Source organism: Pristiophorus japonicus, chromosome 16 (assembly GCF_044704955.1).
Source record: "Pristiophorus japonicus isolate sPriJap1 chromosome 16, sPriJap1.hap1, whole genome shotgun sequence".
NCBI classification, from domain to species: Eukaryota; Metazoa; Chordata; class Chondrichthyes; family Pristiophoridae; genus Pristiophorus; species Pristiophorus japonicus.
This window is the reverse complement of record NC_091992.1, coordinates 28,132,938-28,160,098: the sequence shown is the minus strand read 5'-3', so window position 1 is coordinate 28,160,098 and position 27,161 is coordinate 28,132,938. Positions and strand designations below refer to the sequence as shown.

Genomic DNA, 27,161 nt, shown 5'->3' with positions numbered 1-27,161 from the left:
ATATTACACCACATTCCATAAACACAAATCATGGAGGAAACTTATCTGGCAAATGTCGAAGGTATTAAAAAGACAATTCTCCATGGAGGAACTGGCGAGATGCCAAAATTTCTCACGGGATCCAAAGTAAGTTCAACTATATTTAAATATTATTTAATAGCAATCTGGAAATTTTAGAGATTTATAACATTGCCAATCCTGAGTCAAAGGCAGTGTAAGTGCAGACGAAATAAAACAGGTGAAATATTTGTTGCAGTGTATTGCAGTGATTTACCTTAATGATGTATTAGTATTTTAATTAACATATGCTAATTTAATTCAGTTTAATTCAATTCTGGTTGATCTTGGCAGCACTATTCTAACAATTTAAATTTAAATTCATGTTGAATTATTACAGTTAGCTAACTATAGATTTCATTAGTTGTACAAAGGTTGTTAATCCAATATTGATGCTCTTTAAAGAATCTTACAGCTTGAAAATGCTCTTGTAAACCAATGTACTGTATAAATATTTTATTCTTACCTTGATGTAAAAAGCAATTCTATTAATTTCAAACAAACTATTACCGTATGAATTAATACAGGAAACAACTTAAACGTCATGGGGTTTACTGTCCTCCAGTAGTGTACGGGTAATCGTGGTCACGTAACATTTCTTTGTGTGCTATTTTAACAGAGCTGCTGACCCGCTTAAAATAAATTGGATAACAGCTGTGCCAAAGCAGCACAGGAAGTGATTAAATATGAATGTACAGGTATTAACCAGTGCACTTGCAGAGATAATAACCCTCCCCCCCCATATAGTTAAAATATTATAATTAAAATATCCATCATAAATCTCCTTGAAATAGAAGTTAAAAATAACTGTCTTTTTTTGTTACATAGGCCACATTTCATTTTCGGACTATAAAATGTGACGGAGATCGAACAGTCATCGATGACAGTAAGCAAGTTGACAGGGCAATGGAAATAATTATAGGCAACATGTTTAAACTGGAAGTCTGGGAAATTCTAATATCATCCATGAGGATCGGGGAGGTTGCTGAATTCTGGTGTGATGTCATTGTAAGTGCTACCAGCTGAGTAGATTTTCAGTGAGAAAATAGTGAATTGATGACACAGTGTCTGAAGGGAAATGAAGTTCCCAGTGTTTTGCATTAATCTTTAGATGAGTAATGCTGCCTGCCATGATGCTCCACAATCCGTTTTTCTGTTTAGTCATTAATTCTGATCTGTAGGCAGGTGTAAGCAGATTAAGCCAAGCTGCCAACATATGGACACACTATATCCGTGAAAGGATGATTTACAGTTATTTAATACATTGTGGCACTCAAAATGGTGAATAGCATTTTAAAAAACGCTTAAAAACACGTACATAGATTTTTTTCCCCCCTGCAAGTGATAAATTATTTTGTAATGATTTTAGATTAGCAGAGTAAAGTAGATCAAAGCAAGTATTTTGCGCTGAAAATAAATCTGGGATCCCATTCAATTATCTTTTCCATCAGACTGTTTAACTTTAGAGCACCCAGGTAACAGCTTCCGCTAAAGAATTGTTTTAATTACATTCTGTGCAGTCTGAGCTGGTGCTGCTCGATTCAATCTTGATTCTTTATCTTGTAAACAAAAAGAAACCAATTAGAATTTTTAATAGTGCCGCCCAGTTAGTAGCTTACACAGATCATTTTTGCAGAAGCGACAGCAGTTGAAGAGCCAGCCAATTTTTAAATGTCAGGGCCCACACATGAAGGGCTGGATTTTACCAACCTCGGCAGATCCGGGGAGGGCAACGTCCTTGGCGAGTCCCGACCCTTCACCTGTATCGATCCCGGCCTTCAACATGATTTTACAATGAAGGAGTTTATTAAGCCTGTCCCTGCGAGATTCCCGGTCAATTAAAAGGAAGTGGGTCTGATGATGACATTTGATGATGCGTCATCAGCCGGTTTCCTTGAAGGGACCGTGTCCACATTCATTTTGACAGTTGCACTGCCAGTGTTCTGCAGCATTGAGGTGCTGCAAACACTGACGAGCACTGCACAGAGATGCAGGCCTGCACCCAGGCTACCCCATGACGTCCTCCATATGCTCATGGAGGGAGTCACAGCACACAGGGTGGTTCTCTTCCCTTACAATGGGCGAAAGAGACCTCCCCAGGAGATCAACACAGCCTGATTGCACATTGCACAGGAGGGCACAAGCGGGGAATATCGTCAGGAGGACCTGACTGCAGTGGTGCAAACCTTTCAATGATCTCAGTAAATCACAAAACGTTACTGCAAAGCCACACTCAACCTCATCCTGCTGTGCCACTTATCACATCCCCATCACTCTGCCTTCCCTATTCTACTCCTGCACATCCTTACTTACCTTGCATCTCCAGCCATCCCCCTCTCTATCTACATTATCACTTCCCCAGTAGCCACCCCTCACACTCACCCTCATCCTTGTCCATTCATACCAACTAACAACACATAAGGGTAGGCACTTGGGTGTTTTATGCAATGTTCATGTAAAGTTTCTGTTAATGTATTGTCAAACATTGAAATCTTTATTTTCAGCACTTTGCCTTCTTGGACAGATCTGTGAGCATCTTTGTGAGTGGCTTAGTAGTTAATGGTGAGACTCAATATTACCTCCTACCACCCCCCACTCCCTATGGTGATCAGTGTGAAATGGCTTGGGCATTGTAGGCATGCTTTATGGTGTTGGTGTGAGGTGGTGCCAATCTGGCGCATCATGTGGCAGTCAGGGTGTACAGCATCAAGTGAAGTAAATGTGGCCATGGTGCTGATGCCTTCTGTCCTGTGCAGCATCAGGTGATTGCGGAGAAGATTAGTGCTATTTTGCTGCTGCTGGTGTGCCTGGTGTTGTTGGTGTAGGGGCTGATTGTGGTTTGATTCCGAGAATCAAGGTGAGATTTTTTCAAGGACACCAATGCTGATGGAATAGATGGCAGGTGAAGTTGAGGTGACAGAAGTGATCTGTCAATGGTGAGAGAGGTTGCTCCAAGGAAGTGACACTGAATAGAGAATTCGCTTCAAACACTTCAAACCTCCATAAAGCTGAAAAATGTATTACAAATCCTGAAGGCTCCAGCTTCTAAAATTGGAAATTGTACTGCTGAGAAATAGTAGCTTTCATACCACTTTTGCAGTTGTCACCTATTCACAGCAACGGAGAGTCATTGAAAACCCGACACACTTACCTGACATGATCCCCAAGGGACGTGAACCTCGTGAAAAAGTTGGAAAAATTGTTAGGGCCTGGTAAAATGCTGCTTAAGTACCTTTAAACAGCTTCTTAAGTATCTCAATTGCCTGACCCGCCGCTTGGTGCCGAGAGTGCAAACCGCAGACAGAGCCAGCACTTGGGAAATTAACAAGGAGGCGGGTTCAGAGCGGGATACCGCCCCACTGCCAAAGCCACCCTCTGAGTGCCAGCAAGATTCTGGCTGAAGAGTGGGCACTGTGGTGAGGAACCAGCGCTCGTGCACTGCACCTCAGCACAGAGTCAACGCCTTGAAGCAAGAAGGAAAGGAGAAAATTAGCTGAGAAAAGAGGAGTTTAAAAGAAAAAACATGCTCTGTAAGGAATATCATGAATTAACACCTACATCTAATTCTTACTTGTGACCCCTCGGAGAGCTTGTGCAGCCCCTGTCCAATGTTGCTCAGATCAGGAACTGAAGGAAATGGGAGCAAAGCTGTGCCTCCCCAATGACTCATTGGCACAATATGCTGGCAAACCAATGCATTGCACAACCATTCTGCTGACAAACATGTGGCTTTACATGATTGTGCTCCAACGGTGTGACCTCCCGTACCACCCATAAAGTTAATGTATGTTATATCTCACGGTGATATTCTGAAATATGAGTAAGGATTCATGGTGTCATTACCAATATACAAGCGATGTCTGGCGGCATTGCTATACCAATGTACCATCCCATGGAGTAGTGGGATGTGGAATCGCAGCAGCAATTCCCCATTCCATGAATTCCGGAGTGCTGGCGGAACTATGCAGCTGCAAAGGCCAAAAACAACAGTACTGTAGGCTACTTGCCCGTCATCTTTGCCAGATAGATGCATAGAGGAAAATAACATTTTAAAATGGAGCTGAATTATGTGGTTAAACTTGCTGAAGAGATGATAAGAGGTGAATAGAGTATTTCAATGGCCAATTATTTAGTGACCTCTTCCGGAGCTAACTCCCAACAGCACATTGCCAATGGACTGCTATTCTTGATGAAAGCGGTCTAGGACATTAGCATCCAAAGCTTCATGTAGGTAAGGTTAATTATTCATTTTTCCCAAAATTTTGCACAGACCAGTAATACATCTGCTTGTGGCTGCTGTGTCAGCTGTGGCTGAATGGGTATCACACTCGTCTTGGAGTCAGAAGGTTGTGCGCTCAAGTCCTACTTGAGCACATAAATCTAAGTTGACACTCCAGTGCAGTGCTGAGGGAGTGCTGCACTGTCAGAGGTGCTGTCTTTCGGATGTGACGTTAAACGGAGGCTCTGTCTGCTCTCTCAGGTGGACGTAAAAGACCCCATGGCACTATTTCGAAGAAGAGCAGGGGAATTATCGCCCGGTGTCCTGGCCAATATTCATCCCTCAATTAACAGAACAAAAACAGATTATCTGGTTATTATCACATTGCTGTTTGTGGGAGCTTGCTGTGTGCAAATTGCCTGCCACGTTTCCTACATTATAACAGTGACTACACTCCAAAAGTACTTAATTGGCTGTAAAGCGCTTTGCGATGTCCAGTGGTTATGAAAGGTGCTATATAAATGCAAATCTTTCTTTTTTCTTTTTTATCATCCCAGCCAGGTGATGTTGAGCTCCAAGTCCTAGGACTGCCTACCACTCAAGTATGATTAGCACTGATATTTCAGTTCTTATTGGGGTTGTTAAAGTTCAGGCCCATTGTGTGACACCCCACATTGAGATATAGACTGCTTTCTTTGTTATAAATGCTCTGAGTATGGGTGATCAGAATGGCATTGATGGTAATCATGTGGTGGCCCTGAAACCCAGTCTGCCCTTCAACCAGGCAGTGGCTCTGTGGTCATTAATGTGGAACAGGAATGGAAATGCAATTTTCAAAGTCCTTTATTTTATAACATTTTAAGACAGGTTTCATATCTTAATGTTTCTCTTCTGTTGAGCGTCTCTTTATTGTACTTTACCTGTGAAAATGCATCACTAGGCTATTGTTAAAAAGATTAAAACTGGGGCAATTGTTTTTCTCACCAACCACTCCACCCCCCCCCCCCTTTAGCACACAGGTCTGTATCCAACTGTAGCGAAGAGCCTGCGTAGGATTATAGAAGGAAAGGACCCAACGGACTGGCACGTTCACACCTGTGGAATTGCCAATATGTTTGCGTATCACAGCCTGGGATATGATGATCTGGATGAATTGCAGAAAGAACCTCAGCCACTCATCTTTGTTATTGAACTGATAAAGGTTAAACCTGTTCAATTTATTCTTACCTTAATGGCAATTGAACTCAAGTAGTGAAGTTTGTCTTTTTTCCCCCACTAAAGGCCTTCCTTATTCCTATTGTAAGTGCTCAATGTTGTGACTTATTTAGTTATTCCTGATAAAAAAAAGGATGAGTGAATGCCAGCTCCTTCTAAGACATCAACCAGAAAGATGTCAAGTCCAATCTTTATAGCGATATCTGAGAAGGACTGGACTGTGAGAGAGAAAGAGTCATCTCATCTCCTCTCTAGTCTGGATCCCAACCCAGGTCTTAAAGGTTGAAATAAAGTTAGTGTACTATCCAATCCTTCATTATATCCATAATTTTAATGTAAGGTACGAGGTAAAATTTAATGTCCAATCATAACAGTCTTCATTTAATAGGGAATATGACACAATGTGATTCCGACAATAAAACAAGTTTCTCTGTGACCAGTAGCTTCTGCCAGATAGTAAGAGCAAGGATCTGTGACATACCCCATCAGTAGATCATTAAAAAAGTTAAGATGCAAGCATTACCACTTGATCACCAAGGTTTAGAACAACACACCATGAAATGCAATCACACTGACGGGGATCAAATTCTCCACTCCATCTACGGGTAGCAAACAAAGGTTTCAAATACCTGTACTTAAATGATAAAAATACCTAACTTTAATACTGTGACTCCCACAATATGCAGCAACCATTGTAAGATGACGATAGACACTTAATGCTGAGGTAAAAATTTAATTGATGCGAATACATTCTGAATAGTGAAAATGGCCTCCCACCCGCATTGAAAGGATATTTTGTCTCTCTGTGGATATGTGATATAATTTACCTAAAAGTGTCATGCACCTTCAAACCACAATCACATATTGAATATTTAGATCATATTTTGGTATTGAAAATAAATCACAACCTTTGACTATTCAGTTCATTCAACTAGCAGCTTAAGAAAAACTTTTGCAAGTAACTTCTGAAGTTTAAAAAATCAGAACTGTGCTCTTTTATATCAACATGCAGACATTTCCTCTCCATCCTGATTTATAATCATCAACATCTTACTTCTCCCAATGTGGTAGAATCTTTTAAACGGTCCCAAATATTTGTAGTAAATACGAGTAGATCTTCTTTGGCGTCACTCACATTGATTCAAATACTTACTGGGATGTAATTTTTTTGGAATTGCTTATTTAGTTTAAAACCTTATTTTGACAACTGTCGGGTCAATATTCTTGACCTTTGCCCTGGCGAATGCCAATTACCCAACCACAGTAAAAGGGGGCAGAGACCTGCTACACTGGATCTCTGCCCCCTTCAACTTGCCCTGGGGTTTCAAGGGCTTCCTGGGAAGGGTCAGAGCAGGGACTGCACCCTCAATAGCTGCAGGCCTGATATTGCCATGGAAATAAGGTGGGGGTGGGGAGGAGGTGGGTGCTCATTCTCACCACTTCAATTTCCTCTTCTGCCATTGGTTGGACACCCATTTCAAGGAACAATTGAAGAAGATAGGCTTGGGCTTGGGCTGATAATAGATCAGTTGGGGGTGGGGTGGGAGAGGGGCGGTGTGGTGAGGAGAGACTTGAAGGGTCCTGGCAGTAAGGCTGGAAGCTAAGTAGCCATTTTTATGAGCAGGTAAGTATTGATTTTTATGCCTGGAGGCTGCTATTGAGGAACAACGGCAAGAAGGGCCAAAGGCTGGTGACCAGGCCTTGGACTCCAGGCCTAGAGCTATCTTCCATGTTGTTGCCCTGTGTTCTGGTTCTAGGCCCTGCATGTTAATGGTCTGAGACACCAAAGTCAGATGCAGCATAATCTGCACAGATGCAGTGCAGTTTGGATGGTGGGGCGAAGCCAGGGTCAAGCTATCACCCTCTAATTTTCAGTTACTTTGAAAAAATTGGCAGGTGAAAACAATTTTTAAAGCATTTTGGATGATTCAATTGGTTCATCAACAAACTGTGGTGGTCAACGTTGACATAGGAATATTGAATAGCAAATGTAGACAATAGCAATTTATAATGGACAAAATGTGTGACCCAAAGTGTGTCAAAATGGAAATAGGAAATGCATGCAATTTAACATTTTTAATGAGAGAAATAGATATTATAATTACAACTGCTATATCCATATGCTTGTTTTCACTATTTGAATCAATAACAAAAATATTTGGGGTCTGTTCTCTTTGAAAATAACTAAGGATGTATAATTTTCTTGGTGAAAAATAAATGCATTTTTGAAAAGTTTAGATTGAGTCACCAAGCGCTTACAAACGAGAAACCTGGGCTCTGAATGATGATGAGAAAATTAAAGCTGTGCCTCTTCTCCACGGCATGGGAAACAAACTGTTCAAACTCGGCAGGTATCCAGAGGCTTTGGCAAAATATCGTGAGGGCTTTATCTGCTTGAAGAACCTACAAGTAAAGGTATCTAATATTCACAAACTGATGACATTAAAGGAGATACTCTCATGCACTGAACATCTGAATTAGTCACAAAGAATTCCAATTAAAATATTGCTCTGCCCATTTCTATTGATTCCTGGATATTATTGGTTAAATCTTGAGTGTGGATGCCATTATTGGGTTTTGACTTGCAGTTACTGAGATAGACAATGTTAGAAAGGTGAATTATCGATAGAGATGCAGAGAGAATGTTTCCAGTGATAGGGGAGACTAGAACTAGAGGGCATGATCTTAGAATAAGGGGCCGCCCATTTAAAACTGAGATGAGGAGACATTTCTTCTCTCAGAGGGTTTTAAATCTGTGGAATTCACTGCTTCAGAGAGCTGTGGAAGCTGGGACATTGAATACATTTAAGACAGAAATAGACAGTTTCTTAAATGATAAAGGGATAAGGGGTTATGGGGATTGGGCAGGAAAGTGAACCTGAGTCCATGATCAGATCAGCCATGATCTTATTAAATGGCTTACTCCTGCTCCTATTTCTTATGTAACCTAAGGGTACTTATTGATTAACTCTACAGGTTCCTGAGTCCAATGCTCAAACAACCTCAGTGCATCCCTGACCTGATTGAAATTGTGAACACTCTCCCTGTGTCACCAGCCCTGTTGGTCTGCTGGAGACTAATTTGGGCACTGATACCCACTTTCAGGACACAGACATTGTGCGTCATAAGGCACATAGGGCAGGTGGGGCTGGAATTGATGCAGCTTCAGTTCTGTGTGTCTGCTTGCTATTATGAAACTATTTTGCGTCATAACACAAGTAGTCAGATGCACACAACTGGCTCCACATGGTTAGCAGGCCAAAACAGGAGGCATCAAATTCAATAGCAGATCGCAAGTCCCATGAATTTTAAAAATAATTGTCGGGATGTGGACAGCGCTAACAAGGACAACATCTATTGCCCTCCCTAGTTGTCCTTGAGAGTGTAGTTGTTATGTATTTAATCCCTTGTAACATGCATCATACCTGACCACCAGAGGGCCTACCTGTTGAAGTTCCAAGGGATCCCAGCATCCCTTGGGAGCACAGTATGTAGGCCATCCACGAGGTACCTGCACTCTGGAACCTTAATAAAGGAGCTAAGGTCACACTTGCTCATTACACACAGTACTCAGTCTGACCATTTATTATGAGTGTAACAATAGTGATGGACCTATTTCTTGATCCACTGTAGTCCGTGTAGTGAAAATGTTTCCACAATGCTGCTAGGCAGGAACAGCTAAATATGTCCAAGTCTGAATGGTGGTGATGCTGTTCCCATGCACCTTCTAGGTGGTGGTGGTTGTGCATTTTGGAGGCATTGTTGGCCGAGTTAGGCTTGATCTCTTGTCTATTAATAGTTAATTCCATTACCAACAGTGCAAGGACTTTGGAAGCACCAAAAAAACATGAGGAGATAACCTTAACAATTCTAAAATAAAGGGATGTGCTATCCAGAAGTTCTGGATTTCAAGCCAAGTGGATATAGTAAAGTAACGGATATGGTAATGTAATGGGTATAGTAATATAGTGGGTATGGTAATGTAGCCAGTATGACAATGTAATGGTTATGGTTATGTAGCAGGTATGGTAATGTAATGGTTATGGTAACGTAGCCGGTATGGTAATGCAGTGGGTATGGTAATGTAGTGAGTATGGTGCTGGACTAACATCCCAGATATTGTTCATTTAAATCCCACCAGAGTAAGTTGTGAAATTTAATTTAATAAATCTGGTAAATTGTGGTCTAGCACTAGAAAAAATGACTATAGAAGCTGCCATCCCTACTCAGTCTGGCCTACATATGACGCAAGTCTGCACTAAATGGGTGATTCTTAATGTCCTCTGAGGCAGTCTAGCAAGCCACTCAGTTGCACAAACAATTGCAAAGATCCACCACTGCTGTAATGTATGTATGCCTGGATTTACCTGCCACCAGGAGGAGTGACCGTCAGAGGTCATTGGCCACAGACACACACATGCAGCCCTTGTATATAAAGAAAGCCTCCATGTTTAATCCTCACTTTGAGAGCTAATAAAGTAGAGTCAGGTCACACCTGATTGAGTTCATGGTACTAAGCCGATTGAGTTTTGCATACGCAACAACTGTCTTATCAGGAAAACCAGGGATGGGCAATACATGTGGCTTTTCAGTGTCCCCCACATACTAAGGCTATAAAATAAGTTTTGCAAATAGTAGACAGTTCAGAGTTGGCAAAAGGAATGACAATCTGCTCTCATTTTTATATATCAACAAATCTTTTTAATGGTTTTATGATTGAGGTTTTTGATGGAAATTGCTTTTAATATAATTAAGTATTAGCAGCGAGTATGTGTTTAACCATTAATAAGCTCCTTCAAATAGCTTTGTTTTAAATAGTTAAAGGAGTTACTTTTGGCATTTCTGATTTTAAGATCATTCACTTGATACTATTTAAGAAACACATGGAACATCCTCTTTTACACATTTCTCCCTGGTCACAATGTAAGTTTAAGTACATTTAAATAGACAGCTACAGTGCAGTAGAACTCAGCTGCCATGTTACTGGATGTATATATGACCCCATAAAAGTTATATTACAGTATTTAAAGACTTGCAATCTGCATAAAAAATGTTACATGCTTGAAGTGCCTTAACCACTGGCCCGATGCTGAATTGTAAACTGCATAAACTGCACGCATCAATGGCTGTGTTACATATTTTAAGGATCAATGGGTAACTCATCAGATGAAGAAAGGAAATTTTTACCTTTAGTTTAAGTGGTTACTGTGGCTCCAATGGTTAAGCGCTTGACTCCTGATTAACTTCAGCTCCAATCACCTTTGTGGTCTGTTTTTTATTAGCTGTAGGCCAGACCACTAGAGGGAGTACCAAATGAGAACGAGGCATTTCATGTGGGTCAGGAGAAAAGGTTAACCCCCCTCAATTTGAATCATGTTTCCTGTTAGCTAATGATGTTACAGTATTCTTGGTAGTCATGTAGAGGTCCAAAGGCCAGAGTATTCCACTATACCAGCCCCCTCCCCCAACTACCTCCTCCTTATGCGTTTTGATAATTTAGAGATCATATTATAAACTGCATCACAATGTATGTACAATTTACAGTACATAATACATGTGTATCAAACCTTTCAATGCTTACTTGAATAGAAAATGTTAAAGAATGAATAATAAGTTCTGTATTTTATACTCCCAAACAATCATTAGAGAAGCCCATGATATAAAGCGGCATTACTCTAAACGAGATATTGGAAATTAACCTCTATATTTAATGTTAGCACAAACCCTGGGAGGTTCAATGGCTCAAACTGGAGAAGATGATTGTCACATTAGTTCTGAACTACTGCCAGTGTCTTTTGAAGATGGAAGAGTACTATGAAGTGGTGCAGCAAACAACAGACATCCTCAACAACCATCCAGGTATGGGCAAATCATCCAGATAAGGTACAGAAACTTATTATTCAGCTTTGCAGCAAATAGAAACATAAAAACATAGAAAATAGGTGCAGGCCCCTCGAGCCGGCACCACCACTCAATAAGATCATGGCTGATCATTCCCTCAGTACTCCTTTCCTGCTTTCTCTCCATATCCCTTGATCCCTTTAGCCGCAAGGGCCATATCTAACTCCCTCTTGAATATATCCAATGAACTGGCATCAACAACTTTCTGCGGTAGAGAATTCCACAGGTTAACAACTTTCTGAGTGAAGAAGTTTCTCCTCATCTCAGTCCTAAATGGCCTACCCCTTATCCTAAGACTGTGTCCCCTGGTTCTGGACTTCTCCATCATCGGGAACATTCTTCCCGCATCTATCCTGTCCAGTCCCGTCAGAATCTTGTAAGTTTCTATGAGAGCCCCTCTCATCCTTCTAAACACCAGTGTATAAAGGCCCAGTTGATACAGTCTTCCTCATATCTCAGTCCCGCCATCCCTGGAATCAGTCTGGTGAAACTTCGCTGCACTCCCTCAATAGTAAGAACGTCCTTCCTCAGATTAGAAGACCAAAACTGAACACATTATTCTAGATGAGGCCTCACCAAGGCCCTGTACAACTGCAGTAAGACCTCACTGCTCCTATACTCAAATCCCCTAGCCATGAAGGCCAACATACCATTTGCCTTCTTCACCACCTGCTGAACCTGCATGCCATCTTTCAATGACTGATGAACCATGACACCCAGGTTTTGTTGCACCTCCCCCTTTCCTAATCTGCCGCCATTCAGATAATATTCTGCCTTCGTGTTTTTGCCCACAAAGTGGATAACCTCACATTTATCCACATTATGCTGCATCTGCCATGCATTTGCCCACTCACCTAACTTGTCCAAGTCACCCTGCAGCCTTTTAGCGTCCTCCTCACAGCTCACACCGCCACCCACCTTAGTGTCGTCTGCAAACTTGGAGATATTACACTCAATTCCTTCATCTAAATCATTAATGTATATTGTAAAGAGCTGGGGTCCCAGCACTGAGCCCTGCGGTACTCTACTAATCACTGCCTGCCATTCTAAAAAAAGACCCGTTTATCCCAACTCTCTGCTTCCTGCCTGCCAACCAGTTCTATATCCACATCAGTACATTACCCCCAATACCATGTGCTTTGATTTTGCACACCAATCTCTTGTGTGGGACCTTGTCAAAAGCCTTTTGAAAGTCCAAATACACCACATCCACTGGTTCTCCCTTGTCCACTCTACCAGTTACATCCTCAAAAAATTCCAGAAGATTTGTCAAGCATGATTTCCCTTTCATAAATCCAAGCTGACTTGGACCGATCCTGTCACTGCTTTCCAAATGCGCTGCTATTTCATCTTTAATAATTGATTCCAACATTTTCCCCACTACTGATGTCAGGCTAACCGGTCTATTATTACCCGTTTTCTCTCTCCCTCCTTTTTTAAACAGTCGTATTACATTAGCTACCCTCCAGTCCATAGGAACTGATCCACAGCCGATAGACTGTTGGAAAATGATCACCAATGCATCCACTATTTCTGTGGCCACTTCCTTAAGTACTTTGGGATGCAGACTATCAGGTCCCAGGGATTTATCGGCCTTCAATCCCATCAATTTCGCTAACACAATTTCCCGCTTTATAAGGATATCCTTCAGTTCCTCCTTCTCACTAGACCCTCGGTCCACTGGTATTTCCCGAAGGTTATTTGTGTCTTCCTTCGTGAAAACAGAACCAAAGTATTTGTTTAACTGATCCATCCTTTCTTTGTTCCCCATTATAAATTCACCTGAATCTGACTGCAAGGGACCTACGTTTGTTTTCACTAATCTTTTTCTCTTCAAATATTTATAGAAGCTTTTGCAGTCAGTTTTTATGTTCCCAGCAAGCTTCCTCTCATACTCTATTTTCCCCCTCCTAATTAAACCCTTTGTCCTCCTCTGCTGTATTACAAAATTCTCCCAGTCCTCAGGTTTGCTGCTTTTTCTGGCTAATTTATATTCCTTTTCCTTGAATTTAACATTATCCTTAAGTTCCCTTGTTAGCCACGGTTGAGCCACCTTCCCCGTTTTATTTTTAAGCCAGACACGGATGTACAATTGTTGAAGTTCATCCATGTGATCTTTAAATGTTTGCCATTGCCTATCCACCGTCAACCCTTTAAGTATCACTCGCTAGTCTATTCCAGCCAAGTCACGTCTCATACCATCAAAGTTACCTTTCCCCAAGTTCAGAATCCTAGTCTCTGAATTAACTGAGTCACTCTCCATCTTAATAAAGAATTCTACCATATTATGGTCATTCTTCCCCAAGGGGCTTCGCACAACAAGATTGTTAATTAGTCCTTTCTCATTACACATCACCCAGTCTAGGATGGCCATCCCTCTAGTTAGTTCTTCAACATATTGGTCCAGAAAACCATTCCTAATACACTCCAGAAAATCTTCCTCCACCCCATTGCTACCAGTTTGGTTAGCCCAGTCAATATGTAGATTAAAGTCACCCATGATAACTGCTGTACCTTTATTGCACACATCCCTAATTTCTTGTTTGATGCTGTCCCCATCCTCATTACTACTGTTTGGTGGTCTGTACACAACTCCCACTAGCGTTTTCTGCCCTTTGGTATTCCGTAGCTACACCCATACGGATTCCACATCATCCAAGCTAATGTCCTTCCTTACCATTGCATTAATTTCCTCTTTAACCAGCAACGCCACCCCACCTCCTTTTCCTTTCTGTCTATACTTCCTAAATGTTGAATGCCCCTGGATGTTGAGTTCCCAGCCTTGGTCACCCTGGAGCCATGTCTCCGTGATGCTAATTACATCGTATCCGTTAACTGCTATCTGCGCAGTTAATTCGTCCACCTTATTCCGAATACTCTTCGCATTGAGGCACAGAGCCTTCAGGCTTGTCTTTTTAACACCCTTTGCCCCTTTAGGATTTTGCTGTAATGTGGCCCTTTTTGTTTTTTGCCTTGGGTTTCTCTGCCCTCCACGTTGACTTTTCTTCTTTTGCTTCTGCTCCCATTCTACTTCCCTCTGTCCCCTTGCATAGGTTCCCATCCCTCTGCCATATTAGTTTAACCCCTCCCCAACAGCACGAGCAAACACTCCCCCGAGGACATTGGTTCCGGTCCTGCCCAGGTGCAGACTGTCTGGTTTGTACTGGTCCCACTTCCCCCAGAACCGGTTCCAATGTCCCAGGAATTTGAATCCCTCCCTTCTGCACCATTCATCAAGCCACATATTCATCTGAGTTATCCTGTGATTCCTACTCTGACTAGCACGTGGCACTGGTAGCAATCCTGAGATTACTACTTTTGAGGTCCTAATTTTTAACTTAGCTCCTAGCTCCCTAAATTCATCTTGTAGGACCTCATCCCATTTTTTACCTATATCGTTGGTACCTATATGCACCATGACAACTGGCTGTTTACCCTCCCCCTTCAAAATGTCCTGCACCTGCTCCGAGACATCCTTGACCCTTGCACCAGGGAGGCAACATACCATGCTGGAGTCTTGGTCGCGGCCGCAGAAACGTTTATCTATTCCCCTTACAATAGAATCCACTATCACTATAGCTCTCCCACTCTTTTTCCTGCCCTCCTGTGCAGCAGAGCCACCCATGGTGCCATGGACTTGGCTGCTGCTGCCCTCCCCTGATGAGTCATCCCCCTCAACAGTACCCAAACCTGTGTATCTGTTTTGCAGGGCAATGACCACAGGGGACCCCTGCACTACCTTCTTTCCACTGCTCTTTCTGTTGGTCACCCATCCCCTATCTGGCTGTGTAAACTTTACCTGCGGTAAGACCAATTCACGAAATGTGCTATTCACATCATTCTCAGCATCGTGGATGCTCCAGAGAGAATCCACCCGCAGCTCCAGTGCCGCAATGCGGTCTGTCAGGAGCAGCAGCCGGACACACTTCCCGCATATGTAGTCGTCAGGGACACTGGAAGCCGTCCCTGACTCCCACATAGTACAGAAGGAGCCGAATACGTATCTGAGCTCTCCTGCCATGACTTAACCCTTAGATTCACTTAATTTGGCAACAATAATGCTAAAGGTTACTTACTGATAAAGAAAAGAAAAAGAAAAAACTACTCACCAATCACCAGCCAATCACTTTCCCCCTTGGCTGTGACGTCACCTTTCGATTTCTTTCTACTTTTTTGCCTTCTCTCCCTGCTGCAGCTGCACTAATTGGCCGCTCCGACGTCCCCGAACCTCTTGCTGTGACGTCACACTTAGTTTTCTTTTCCTCCCAGGTTGGGGAGTCAGCACTGGTGGGGAAAACAAGTCAAAACAACACCTCCCGCTCCTACTTGCTCGAACTCTCCCACTTACCAAACTCTTAACTTTGCACTCTGACTTGCCGCTGCACTCCGACAATAAAGATAGAGAACACTTAAAACTTTGTAAAGGTTCAATTTATAAATGCGCACCAAACATTTCTTCCATTGCATTACATTATTCCCTAATTTGATGCACAAGTGTCTGTGTTCCCTGGATGGTCGAGGAGAGTCCTGTACCAAAGATAGGATTGGGATTAGAGCCTCGTTGTCAAGATCCACATTTACAATCTCTGGAGCCTGAGCTGAGTTTCAAAGATACACATAAATCTCAGAATTCTACGTTATCGTGCATATGGGCTAAATATAGAAACATGGGAACACAAGAACAGGAGTAGGCCATGCAGCCCCTCGAGCCTGATCTGCCATTCAATTAGATCATGGCTGATCTGGATCTTAACTCCATCTACCCGCCTTGGTTACACAACATTTAATATCCTTGCCTAACAAAAATCTATCAATCTCAGTTTTAAAACTTTCAATTGACCCCTAGCCTCAACAGCTTTTTGGGGAGAAAGTTCTAGATTTCTTCTACCCTTTCTGTGAAGAAATGCTTCCTGACATCATCCTTGATTTTCATATCAGACATTTATTTATGATAACAGAATTTATCTCAGAAAGTACATTAAAACATCAATCTATATAATTAAAAGAGTTGTGCAGATAAGATCATAGGAATGTTCAATTGTAGTGTCCCTTCGACCAATCAGATCCCAGGACCAGAGTCCACTGCACTTTTAAGCAACCGAATTTCAGAACTTTGACCAGTGAGATCCTGGTGACTACTACCCCTTCAACCAATCAGATCGCAGATTTTTATGGTATTTATTTATGATTTGACGAATCACAAAATCAGATTCGACCACATCAACATTTTTTGTGGCGTGCAATTGTCATCACGATTCCTTCCTGGCCCTGAATCATCTACCAACTAGAAGGTCAAGAGCAGTGAGGTCAGGGGAACACAATCACCTCCAAGTTCCCCACCAAGGCACACACCATTCTGAAAGAAAGTGAGAGGCATACAGAGAATGGGAAGCATACTGAAGAAAGAGGAGATGTAGTGAAAGAGAGACTCACAGAATGAGGACGGGAAAAAGAGTGAGAATAAGAGTTGAAAATACAGCATCATCAACCAGAGAAAGTGTGTGAGATGTATTTAAACACTAGGAATTATTTACGACTTTCACACCTCTCATGTTAGCTGTTGGAGCAGGGTTCGTAGACCTGAATCCACTTTAACAGAAACACATGCATTCGCTATCTCTCTCACAGAGATCTCCTATTTAACCACTAACACATAGTTTTAATAAGAAACATAATTAGACCTGTCCTGGAATCTTCAATTGCCCGGTTGGCCAAATTGATGATCACCCGAAGTCCGTTGAAATCTTTAGAAGTGTTAGACCAGGTTACGTTTGCCCTTGCCGACTGCAGTAAAAAACTAGGTCTTGTCAGTTCTTATATTTGTTTGTGCTCTGATTCTTCATGTGGTGTTCAAGTGTATACCTCAATCATTGGCTCATTCAAGCATGGTTTTTCTCCTTGTTGTTCATGATTGGTTCAAAGTTTAGTGGGTTACTTCATAATGCGTGTCATTTGTTACAGTTTAATGAGGGTCTTATCTCAAGACAGTGCCAGTCAGTTCCACTGTAGCCTAGCAACTCCAGACCTGTCTCTGTATGAGTAATGTCTGTCAAAAATACTCCTCCACACTATCTGCTTTCAACTTGCACTGTAAAGCAGTAGAGCCATCATTAAAAGTTCTCTTTTGTATTAACGTTCTTCTTGTTGTCAGGGATGTTTGAAATAGATTTCCCTGCAACACAGAGAAGGAGACAGAAAGAGATGAACATAACAAGAAATAAATAATTCCAGAGTATAAAATAGAAAGAATACAGACACCATTGTATTATTTTTCTTATCTCTGAACACTGCTATTGGAGATCGACTAGTATATCTCATTCCCTGTTTGATTTGCCTAACGCAGTGTTCAAATGTAGACGAACCTCTACATGTCTATACCAAATCTACAATGTAATTTTACTCCATCTTTCATCATTTCTTGAACTTGTATCTTTCTTTTGCAGGTACTATAAAAGCCTACTTTTTGAGGGCCAAAGCTCATGCAGAGGTATGGAATGAAGCAGAGGCCAAAGCGGATTTTAATAAAGTTTTGGAATATGACAGTGGTATGACCAAGACAGTGAACAAAGAACTACGGATCCTTGATTCCAGAATGAGGGATAAGGAAGAGGAGGAGAAGCTACAATACAAGAGGATGTTTCACAAATGAATGTCATGTCGAGGATCATCAAAACATTATAATGCGTCATTGTAGTCAATGAGACACTACTGGTAATATAATTAATCTGGTTTTTGGGGGAGGCTTCCCTTAAAGTGGACTGTTTCATCTTGTATAAAAAAATCTCGTTAGACGATAAGGCAATTTTAAACATGGAGATGTAACAGTAAATTTTACATAATTAAGGTAAATTAAAAATAAATTATTGGCAGAGCAAAGTGTAAATGGTATCGACTACAGCTGGCAGAGTGTCTGCGCCAGCTTAGACTATCCTCAAGGGGTCACCATACTGGTCACCATAAGAGAAGAAATCTGATAAATTGGCCCTCCTTGAAAGGCCCCTTAAAATTATATTTAAATCTTTGAGAATGTAAATAAAATATGCAGCGAATTGAAGATATTCACAAAAGAGCATCCAAGTCACAGTGGAAATATATTACCGTTCCTTCATCATTGCTGGATCAAAATCTTGCAACTCCCTACCTAACAGCAATGTGGGAGTACCTTCCCCACACAGATTGCAACGGTTCAAGAAGGCGACTCACCACCATGTTCTCAAGGGCATTTAGGGATGGGCAATATATGCTGGCATTGCCAGCGAAGTGAGGCTTTCGAGCTCTGCTATAATTAAAGGGTTAAGAATAGGTCTCTGGACTAAAAAGAGCTAAATAGGCTTTTGTAGTGGTCAGCTTTCTAAGTTGCTTAAAGGGCAGAAGAGATAACGCTAAAAGAAATATGTCAGAATAATTAATTGTTGCAAGCTGTATAACCTGAGGACAATTACAAATAGCCAAACTATTGAACCACAAGAGGCCAGCGAGGCTGTTAAACAGGGCAAGGGGTCTGAGGTAAAAACATTGGAGAAACTCCATCTGGTATGAGACATAGGCCAATGATTGTGTGATGTGAAAGGGAATTAGTCAATCAGCAATTGTGCACGCGGGCTTTGGGCCAATTATACAGCACAGGGGGACCGTGCACGAGGCTGACATGCATCATTAAGTGTATAAAAGATTGCTTGGAACTTTGTATCATCGGAGAAGTCTGGCTACAGACAGAGAGCAGGCGGCCTCCCCACCAGTGCAAAATAAAGACTACTTGAATCTTCGAACCCAGACCTGGTGCTGAGTGTTTATTTTAAATACTCCACTACACCAGCGATGCCCACATCCCGTGAATGAATATAATTTTTTAAAAATCTGGTAATTGTATTAAAAGCAACCATGAACATCAACTTAGTCTCCAACCTATTTATGGTTTTTGTATCTTGACCTCCTGTATGAGTTTGGCAGGCTCCCAGCGAGACATAGTGGGAGACAATGGGTGAAAAAATGCACCAACCTGTAGTCTGATGGATAGAATGTACTCAGAAGCAGGTTCAATTAAGGATTCAGAACATTTATTTTGTACTAACTCTCAGAATAAATATCTCCTCCTCATTGCCTATTGTCTAATTGTGTCTGATCGTCAACCAATTATCCTACAAATACAGAGTACAAGATACACTTGAATATAAATCAAAATCTAAATAATTCTAAGCCTGCTGTATAAATTACAATGGTGTAAAATACCACTTGTACCTGACTGTAGTCGCCTGACATACATAAAGGGCTAAAAAGAACAAATCTCATGGAAACTTGTGCAGTAACACTAGTGGTGTTACCATGTTACTCAATGGTTTTTGTAGGAAATTTCCATTCTTTAATGATTTTACAAAAAGATAAGCAAAGGTTTAATTATGTAAATTGTCTGCATGTTTCCCAACATTATAACGGTGACTACATTTCCTTAAAAGTACATAAATGGCTGTAAAAAGATTTGGGGCTAGATTTTACACTTTTGTGCTTATCGTCCAAAAATGGGCATTATTTCCGGCGTGGGCAGTACAAAAGGGTTTTCAGATCGCCCGCTTCTCGCCAATTCTCAGAGCACCTAGTCTCCATTTTTGAAAATGGGCGTTACCGCGAGCGATACCAAATGGGCGGTAGCGTTAAATTTTTTTGACTTTCTGCCGTAAAGTGTCTCTGTCCTTAGCAACGGCGTGGCAACGCTCGATTCCTGTGATTCAGGAGGTCAAGGGTCATCATGACATGCGCAGAAGTGGAATCAGAGAGAGAGGGAGCTGAGAGGGACTGAAGGCGTGTGTGGCTGTGGTGTGTGCTTGTCTGGCTGTTGTGAGAGGCACGAGGGAGATTCACCAGCAGCAAAAAGCCTACTAAGCTGCAAGAATATAGTTGGCACCAAGTTTTTGTCCAACAAGTTAGATATAACATGGAAGCGATGGTGGAGGCCCTGGAGCTGGTAGCCAGGAACACTGGTGGCAGAGGGCTCCCAGTGGTCCCGGAGCGAGGCACTGCACCCCAAGGTGCCGCACCCCCATTGCCAATGACACATGAGAGCCAGCAGCAACATCAAGCTTCTGGCTCGGAGCATGTTCCCACCTCGGGATCGTCCTCTCCTATATCCGTCCAAGAGTGGTTCGGCCATCATCCCCACCCCCAATGAAGCATCACCCGAGGAGCTCCTAGGCCAGGCAGTTTGGAGTCAGGAAGGGAAGAGGTAGAGGTGGGGAGGAGAAGCCGGGGAGGGGGGGGGGGGTGGGAGGGTTGGTTTTTACAGAAATATTGATGATTTCAGACAAATGTTCGGTTTAAATGTTTTTTATTTAAAACCTTGTTGCGCATTGGCTCAGATAGCTGCATAGTTACACGCTGGTGATTCCTTAACTTCAAAGGGTATAATGACGCTTAACTTCAATCAACTTAAACTTTAACTGTCACCAAGGTGATACCCACCATTGATGTATGACCTGCGCACCACCACGAATTGAGCTACCTGCTCAGGGTGGTATTGGAGCTCGCCTCCTGAGTGGTCCAGGCATCTAAAGCGCTGCTCCAATGGTTTTCTCCATGATATTGCGAGTTGCTCTGTGGCTCGCGTTGTATCACCTCTTGGCTTCGATATGGGTGTCACGCAGCCAGGAGGCAAGGCCATATCCTTTGTCACCAAGCATCCAGCATTGACCTTGTGGCTGATTTTTAAACAAGTCAGATACAGTGCTCTCACGCAGGATGTGAGCACCATGGATGCTGCACGGAAATTGAGCATTCACTGCCAGTATAATTTGCTGGTGGTCGACAACCAGTTGGACATTCAGGGAGTGGAATCCCTTGCGGTTCCTGAAAACCTCAGCATCCTGAAAAGGTTCCCGCATCGCAATGTGTGTACAGTCTATTGCTCCCTACACCTTGGGGAAGTTTGCAATTCTGGAGAATCCTAGAGCTGTCTCACTCTGTACCTCCCTGGTCATAGGGAAGCTGATCAAGTCCCTCCTTTGTGTGTACAGGACTTCAGTGACCTGTCTAATGCAGCAATGTGTGGCATGCTGAGAAAGTCTGCAAATGTTGCCAACTGTGGCCTGAAAAGAACCCGAGGTATAGAACAACAGTGCCATGGTGAGTTTGACCTCGACGGACAGTGCAGTGCTGATGGTGCTGGCAGGCTGCAGATCTCCCCTTATCAACTGGCATACCTCAGTGATAACCTCTTTGTGGAAGCACAGTCGCCGAAGGCAGGTGGTGTCGGGCAAGTCGAGGTAAGACTGCTTCTCCCTGTACTTGCGGGGGGTGTGACGTCTGGTTCTCCTCATCAGTCTGGCACGGCTTACATTGGGCACATAATGCTGTGGAGAGTACCTTCGGTGATCTTGAGTCTGCTGCATGTAATTGATCACCAAGAGAGGACGAGAAAGGACAGGCCCCATTGCAGTAGCTCTGTTTCCACCGATTGGTCACAAACAAGGAATGTCTCGACGAAGACACCGATTCAATTCCAATCGGTCACAGTATGGTCAAAATGTTTGTAGAGATGTTCACATCAACTCCAACGACTTCCAGAGTACATCCGAACTCCCCCGAGGTTGAAGCACAGCAGCCTTTTAAAGAATGTGACATGTGATGTAGAATATGGCGTCCATAACGCTGTGATTAGTTCCGTTAGATCTATTTTTTCTGGGCGGTTTTTTGGATGAGCGATATTGTGGGCGATATGTGTGTGAGCTGGTGAAATTGATGCTGGGCGATCTCATGGCCGCTAGTTTTGGTAAACATGCTCTTTACGACAAAAAAAGTGGGCAGGCGGTATTATTTTTTTCCCGGCGTTAAGCACATGGGGAAAGTAACGCTCGCCGATAAGTTTCTGAAAAATGCCCGCCAGTTTCAATTTTGTGGCTAAATGGGTGATATCTGGGCATTATACATCATTTCAGCGGTAAAATGGGCGTTAAGTGGGCGTTAAGCATGCAATAAAAGTGGAGGTTCTAGCCCTTGGGATGTCCTGAGTGTGTGAAAGTTGCAATATTAACTTCAATTATATGGTTAGCAAAGTCAATTCAGACCTGAGAATCACATTCCATGACACACGCAGAAAGAAGCTCTCACACTCGCTCGCCAAAAACTGAAAAATTTAAGTACATTAAAATAACAAACTGCTTTGATGTTCCCACTGAAAGTTGTATCAAGTTGAATGTCTGGGCCTAATTAGGCCCTGCAGCCTCAGACAAACCTGGGACTCAATTTATGAATCGCCTCTTACTGAACAAACCCAGCCAGGGGTTGCAGCTGCTGAGGTAATACACTTCCAATGAGGAAAATAAATGTTCATGAGCAATACCATGGAAGATCAACTAATATTAAATGATTGTTCTCTGTTTAACTGGCTGAAGGTTGAGAAGGATAAACGGTGCTGTAATGGAATGGTTGGCGCACAATTACTGGACAAATGATCCAGAGACACGAGTTCAAATCCCACCACGGCAGCTGGGGAATTTAAATTCAGTTAATTAAATAAATGTGGAATTTTTATAAAGCTAGTATCAGTAAGGTGACCATGAAACTATCGGATTTTCGTAAAAACTCATCTGTTTTACTAATGTCGTTTAGGGAAAGCAATCTGCTGTCCTTACCCGGTCTGGCCCATATGACTTCAGACCTACAGCAACGCGGTTGACTCTTAACTGCCCTCTAAAATGGGCAAGCAATCCACTCAGTTGTACACAACCACTACAAAAAAGAATAAGAATAAAACTGGATGGACCACCCGGCATCGACCTTAGCACCAGTTACGGACACGACAATGGCACACTCAGTCTAATCAACCCTGCAAAGTCTTTCTCACCAACATCTGGGGACTTGTGCCAAAAATTGGGAGAGCTGTCCCACAGACTAGTCAAGCAACAGCCGGACATAGTCATACTTACAGAATCATACCTTTCAGCCAATGTCCCAGATTCCTCCATCACTAGCCCTGGTATGTCCTGTCCCACCGGCAGGACAGACCCACCAGGGGTGGCAGCACAGTGGTATACTGTCAGGAGGGAGTGGCTTTGGGAGTCCTCAACATTGACTCCGGTCACCATGAAGTCTCATGGCTTCAGGTCAAGCATGGGCAAGGAAACCTCCTGCTGATTACCACCTACTGCCCTCCATCAGCTGTTGAATCAGTACTCCTCCATGTTGAACACCACTTGGAAGAAACACTGAGAGTAGCAAGAGCACTGAATGTACTCTGGGTGGGGGACTTCAATGTCCATCATCAAGAGTGGCTCGGTAGCACCATAACTGACTGAGCTGCTGAGGCCTGAGGCTCATAGCTGCCAGACTGGACTAGCAACAGGTGGTGAAAGAAACAAAACGAGGGAAAAACCTACTTGACCTCGTCCTCACCAATCTACCTGTCACAGATACATCTCTCCATGACAGCATTGGTAGCAGCAACCACCGCACAGTCCTTGTGGAGATGAAGTCCCGTCTTCGCACGGAGGACACCATCCATCGTGTTGTGTGGCATTACCACTGTGCTAAATGGGATAGATTCAGAACAGATCTAGTAACTCAAAACTGGACATCCATGAGGCGCTGTGGGCCATCAGCAGCGGCTGAATTGTATTCCATCACAATCTATAACCTCATGGCCTGGCATATCCCTCACTCTACCACTAGCATCAAGCCTGGGGACCAACCCTGGTTCAATGAAGAGTATAGAAAAGCATGCCAGGAGCAGCACCAGGTGTACCTGAAAACGAGGTGCCAACTTGGGGAAGCTGCAACACAGGAAGCAGCATGCTATAGACAAGGATAAGCGATCCCACAATCAACAGATCAGATTCAAACTCTGCAGTAGTGCCACATCCAGTCGTGAATGGTGGTGGACCATTAAACAATTAACGGGAGGAGGAGTGTAGAAAAAAAAAATTTAAGTAGAGGGAACCTAATTAATCAGAGGGAAATTAATCAAGTAAAGTTAAAACCATAAGCGAGGTTCACAGCAAAGACAGAAAAGACGTGTTACTGAACTCGATACTCTGAGAACAGAATGCTGTGGTATCTCTGCATTCATTAATCGGTTTGCTGTTATCAAGGCTAGAACAAAGAGCAAAGCAAATGAATTCTCCTTAGAAAGGGTCATAGCTGAGGTCAAAGAACTCTCAGGAAGATAGATCATTTTATCACAGTATAAACCAGACAGTTGGGAAAAATTCCAAGGCTAGGTCACATGGGGTGGTAAGAGATTACGGGAAACAAAAGACGATTGAAAAACATCTCAACTGGTTAAAAGCAGTTAGGCCAAGAGGACAAGAGTTCGCAGACCTAAGAGTGGCACGTAACTTATCAGATAAGCGGCACACAGGGGAGGTTACAAAGTTTGCTGTCAATATAATTGTATTAACCAATTAATTATAGTAGGTAGGCGAAAAGTTTGTGACGCGGCAGGGAAACAACAAATGGAAAGCCTCTGCGCGGAACTTCATGATTTTGTATGGTGGAAAGGCTTTGGGGAGTCAAGAGGTGAGACAGTCGCCGCTACCTGCTGGAGTGGAGCTAATTTACAGAACAAATGGGAAATTATTCAACCTCCGTCACCTCCAGTCCAGATCCAAGGTCGTCGCATCCTCCTTCATTGAATTACAGTGTGCAGACAATGCTTACATTTGCGCACACTCGGAGGTCGAACTCCAAACCATCGTCAACACCTTCAACAAAGCATACGAGATTATGGGCCTTACACTAAACATCCGTAAGACAAAGATCCTCTACCAATCTGCCCCTGCCACACAGCACTGCCCTCCAATTATCAAAATCCATGACGAGGCCTTGGACAACGTGGACCATTTTCCATACCTCGGGAACCTACTGTCAACAAGGTCAGACGTCAGTGATGAAGTCCAACAGCGCATTCAGTGAGCCAGTACAGCCTTCGGTCACCTGAGGAAGAGAGTGATTGAAGACCAGAACCTCAAACCTGGCACCAAGTTCATGGTCTACAGAGCAGTAGTGATACCCATCCTCCTATATGCTTCAGAGACATGGACAGTAGGCACCTCAAAGCACTGCAGAAGTACCACCAAAACTCCTGCAAATCCATTGGCAGGAAAGGTGCACCAATGTCAGTGTTCTTGCTCAGGCCAACATCCCCAGCATCGAAGCATTGACACGCTCGATCAGCTCCGATGGATGGGCCACATCGTCCGCATGCCTGATACTAGACTCCCAGGGCTGCGTCATCACTCCAACCCTCTTCTCAATCTTCCTCGCCGCCATGCTCCAGCTCACAATCAACAAGCTCCCCACTGGAGTGGAACTAAACTACAGAACCAGTGGGAAGCTGTTTAACCTACGCCGCCTCCAGGCCAGGTCCAAGATCACCCCAACCTCTGTCGTTGAGCTGCAGTATGCGGACGACGCCTGCGTCTGCGCACATTCAGAGGCTGAACTCCAGGATATAGTCAATGTATTCACTGAGGCATATGAAAGCATGGGCGTTACACTTAACATCCATAAGACAAAGGTCCTCCACCAGCCTGTCATCGCCGCACAGCACTGCCCACCAATCATCAAGATCCACGGTGCGGCCCTGGACAACGTGGACCATTTCCTATATCTCGGGAGCTTCTTATCAACAAAGGCAGACATTGATGTGCAGATTCAACATCGCCTCCAGTGTGCCAGTGCAGCCTTCGGCCGTCTGAGGAAGAGTGTTTGAAGACCAGGCCCTGAAATCTACCACCAAGCTCATGGTCTACAAGGTTGTAGTAATACCCACCCTCCTGTATGGATCTGAGGCATGGACGATGTATAGAAGGCACCTCAAGTCACTGGAGATATATCACCAACGATGTCTCCGCAAGATCCTGCAAATCCCCTGGGAGGACAGGCGGACCAACATCACTGTCCTCGACCAGGCTAACATCCCCATTATTGAAGCACTGACCACACTCGATCAGCTTCGCTGGGCAGGCCACATAGTTCGCATGCCAGATACGAGACTCCCTAAGCAAATGCTTTATGCGGAGCTCCTTCGTGGTAAATGAGCCAAAAGAGGACAGTGGAAACGTTATAAGGACACCCTCAAAGCCTCCCTGGTAAAGTGTGACATCACCACTGACACCTGGGAGACCCTGACCACAGGCCGCCCGAGGTGGAGAAAGTACATCCGGGAGGGTGCTGAGCTCTTCGAGTTTCAACGCAAAGAGCGTGAAGAGGCCAAGTGCAGGCAGCGGAAGGAGTGCCCGGCAAACCAGCCCCACCAATCCCTTCCCTCGACGAATGTCGGTCCCACCTGTAACAGGGTCTGTGGCTCTCGTATCGGACTGTTCAGCCATCAAAGAACTCACCTAGGGAGTGGAAGCAAGTCTTCCTCGATTCCGAGGGAGTGCCTATGATGATGACTAGACTCCCAAAACAAGCGCTCTACTCAGAACTCTGACATGGCAAGCGAGTCCCAGGTGGGCAGAGGAAACGCTTCAGGGACATCCTCAAAGCCTTCTTGAAAAAGTGCAACATTCCCACCGACACCTAGGAATCCCTGGCCCAAGACTGCTAAAAGTGGACGAGAAGCATCCGGGAAGGTGCTGAATACCTCGAGTTTCTTCGCCAGGAGCAAGCAGAAGCCAAGCACAAACAGCGGAAGGAGTGCACGACAACCCAAGCACCCCAACCACCCGTCCCTTCAATCACCATCTGCCCCACCTGTGACAGAGACTGTAGGTCCCGCCTTGGACTCATCAGTCACCTGAGAACTCATATTAGTGTGGAAGCAAGTCATCCTCGACTC

At 43.5% G+C, this 27,161-nt stretch overlaps 1 protein-coding gene across 1 annotated transcript; it reads left to right on the top strand.

Annotated features, from left to right (window-relative positions):
• The first annotated feature begins 30 nt into the window (after window positions 1–30).
• On the top strand, window positions 31–18,041 carry aipl1 (aryl hydrocarbon receptor interacting protein-like 1). Its single transcript, XM_070858093.1, has 6 exons — window positions 31–126; window positions 886–1,065; window positions 5,289–5,477; window positions 7,730–7,906; window positions 11,209–11,350; window positions 17,836–18,041. The coding sequence occupies exons 1-6, from the start codon at window positions 31–33 to the stop codon at window positions 18,039–18,041; spliced, it is 990 nt and encodes a 329-aa protein (XP_070714194.1).
• Window positions 18,042–27,161: the final 9,120 nt, after the last annotated feature.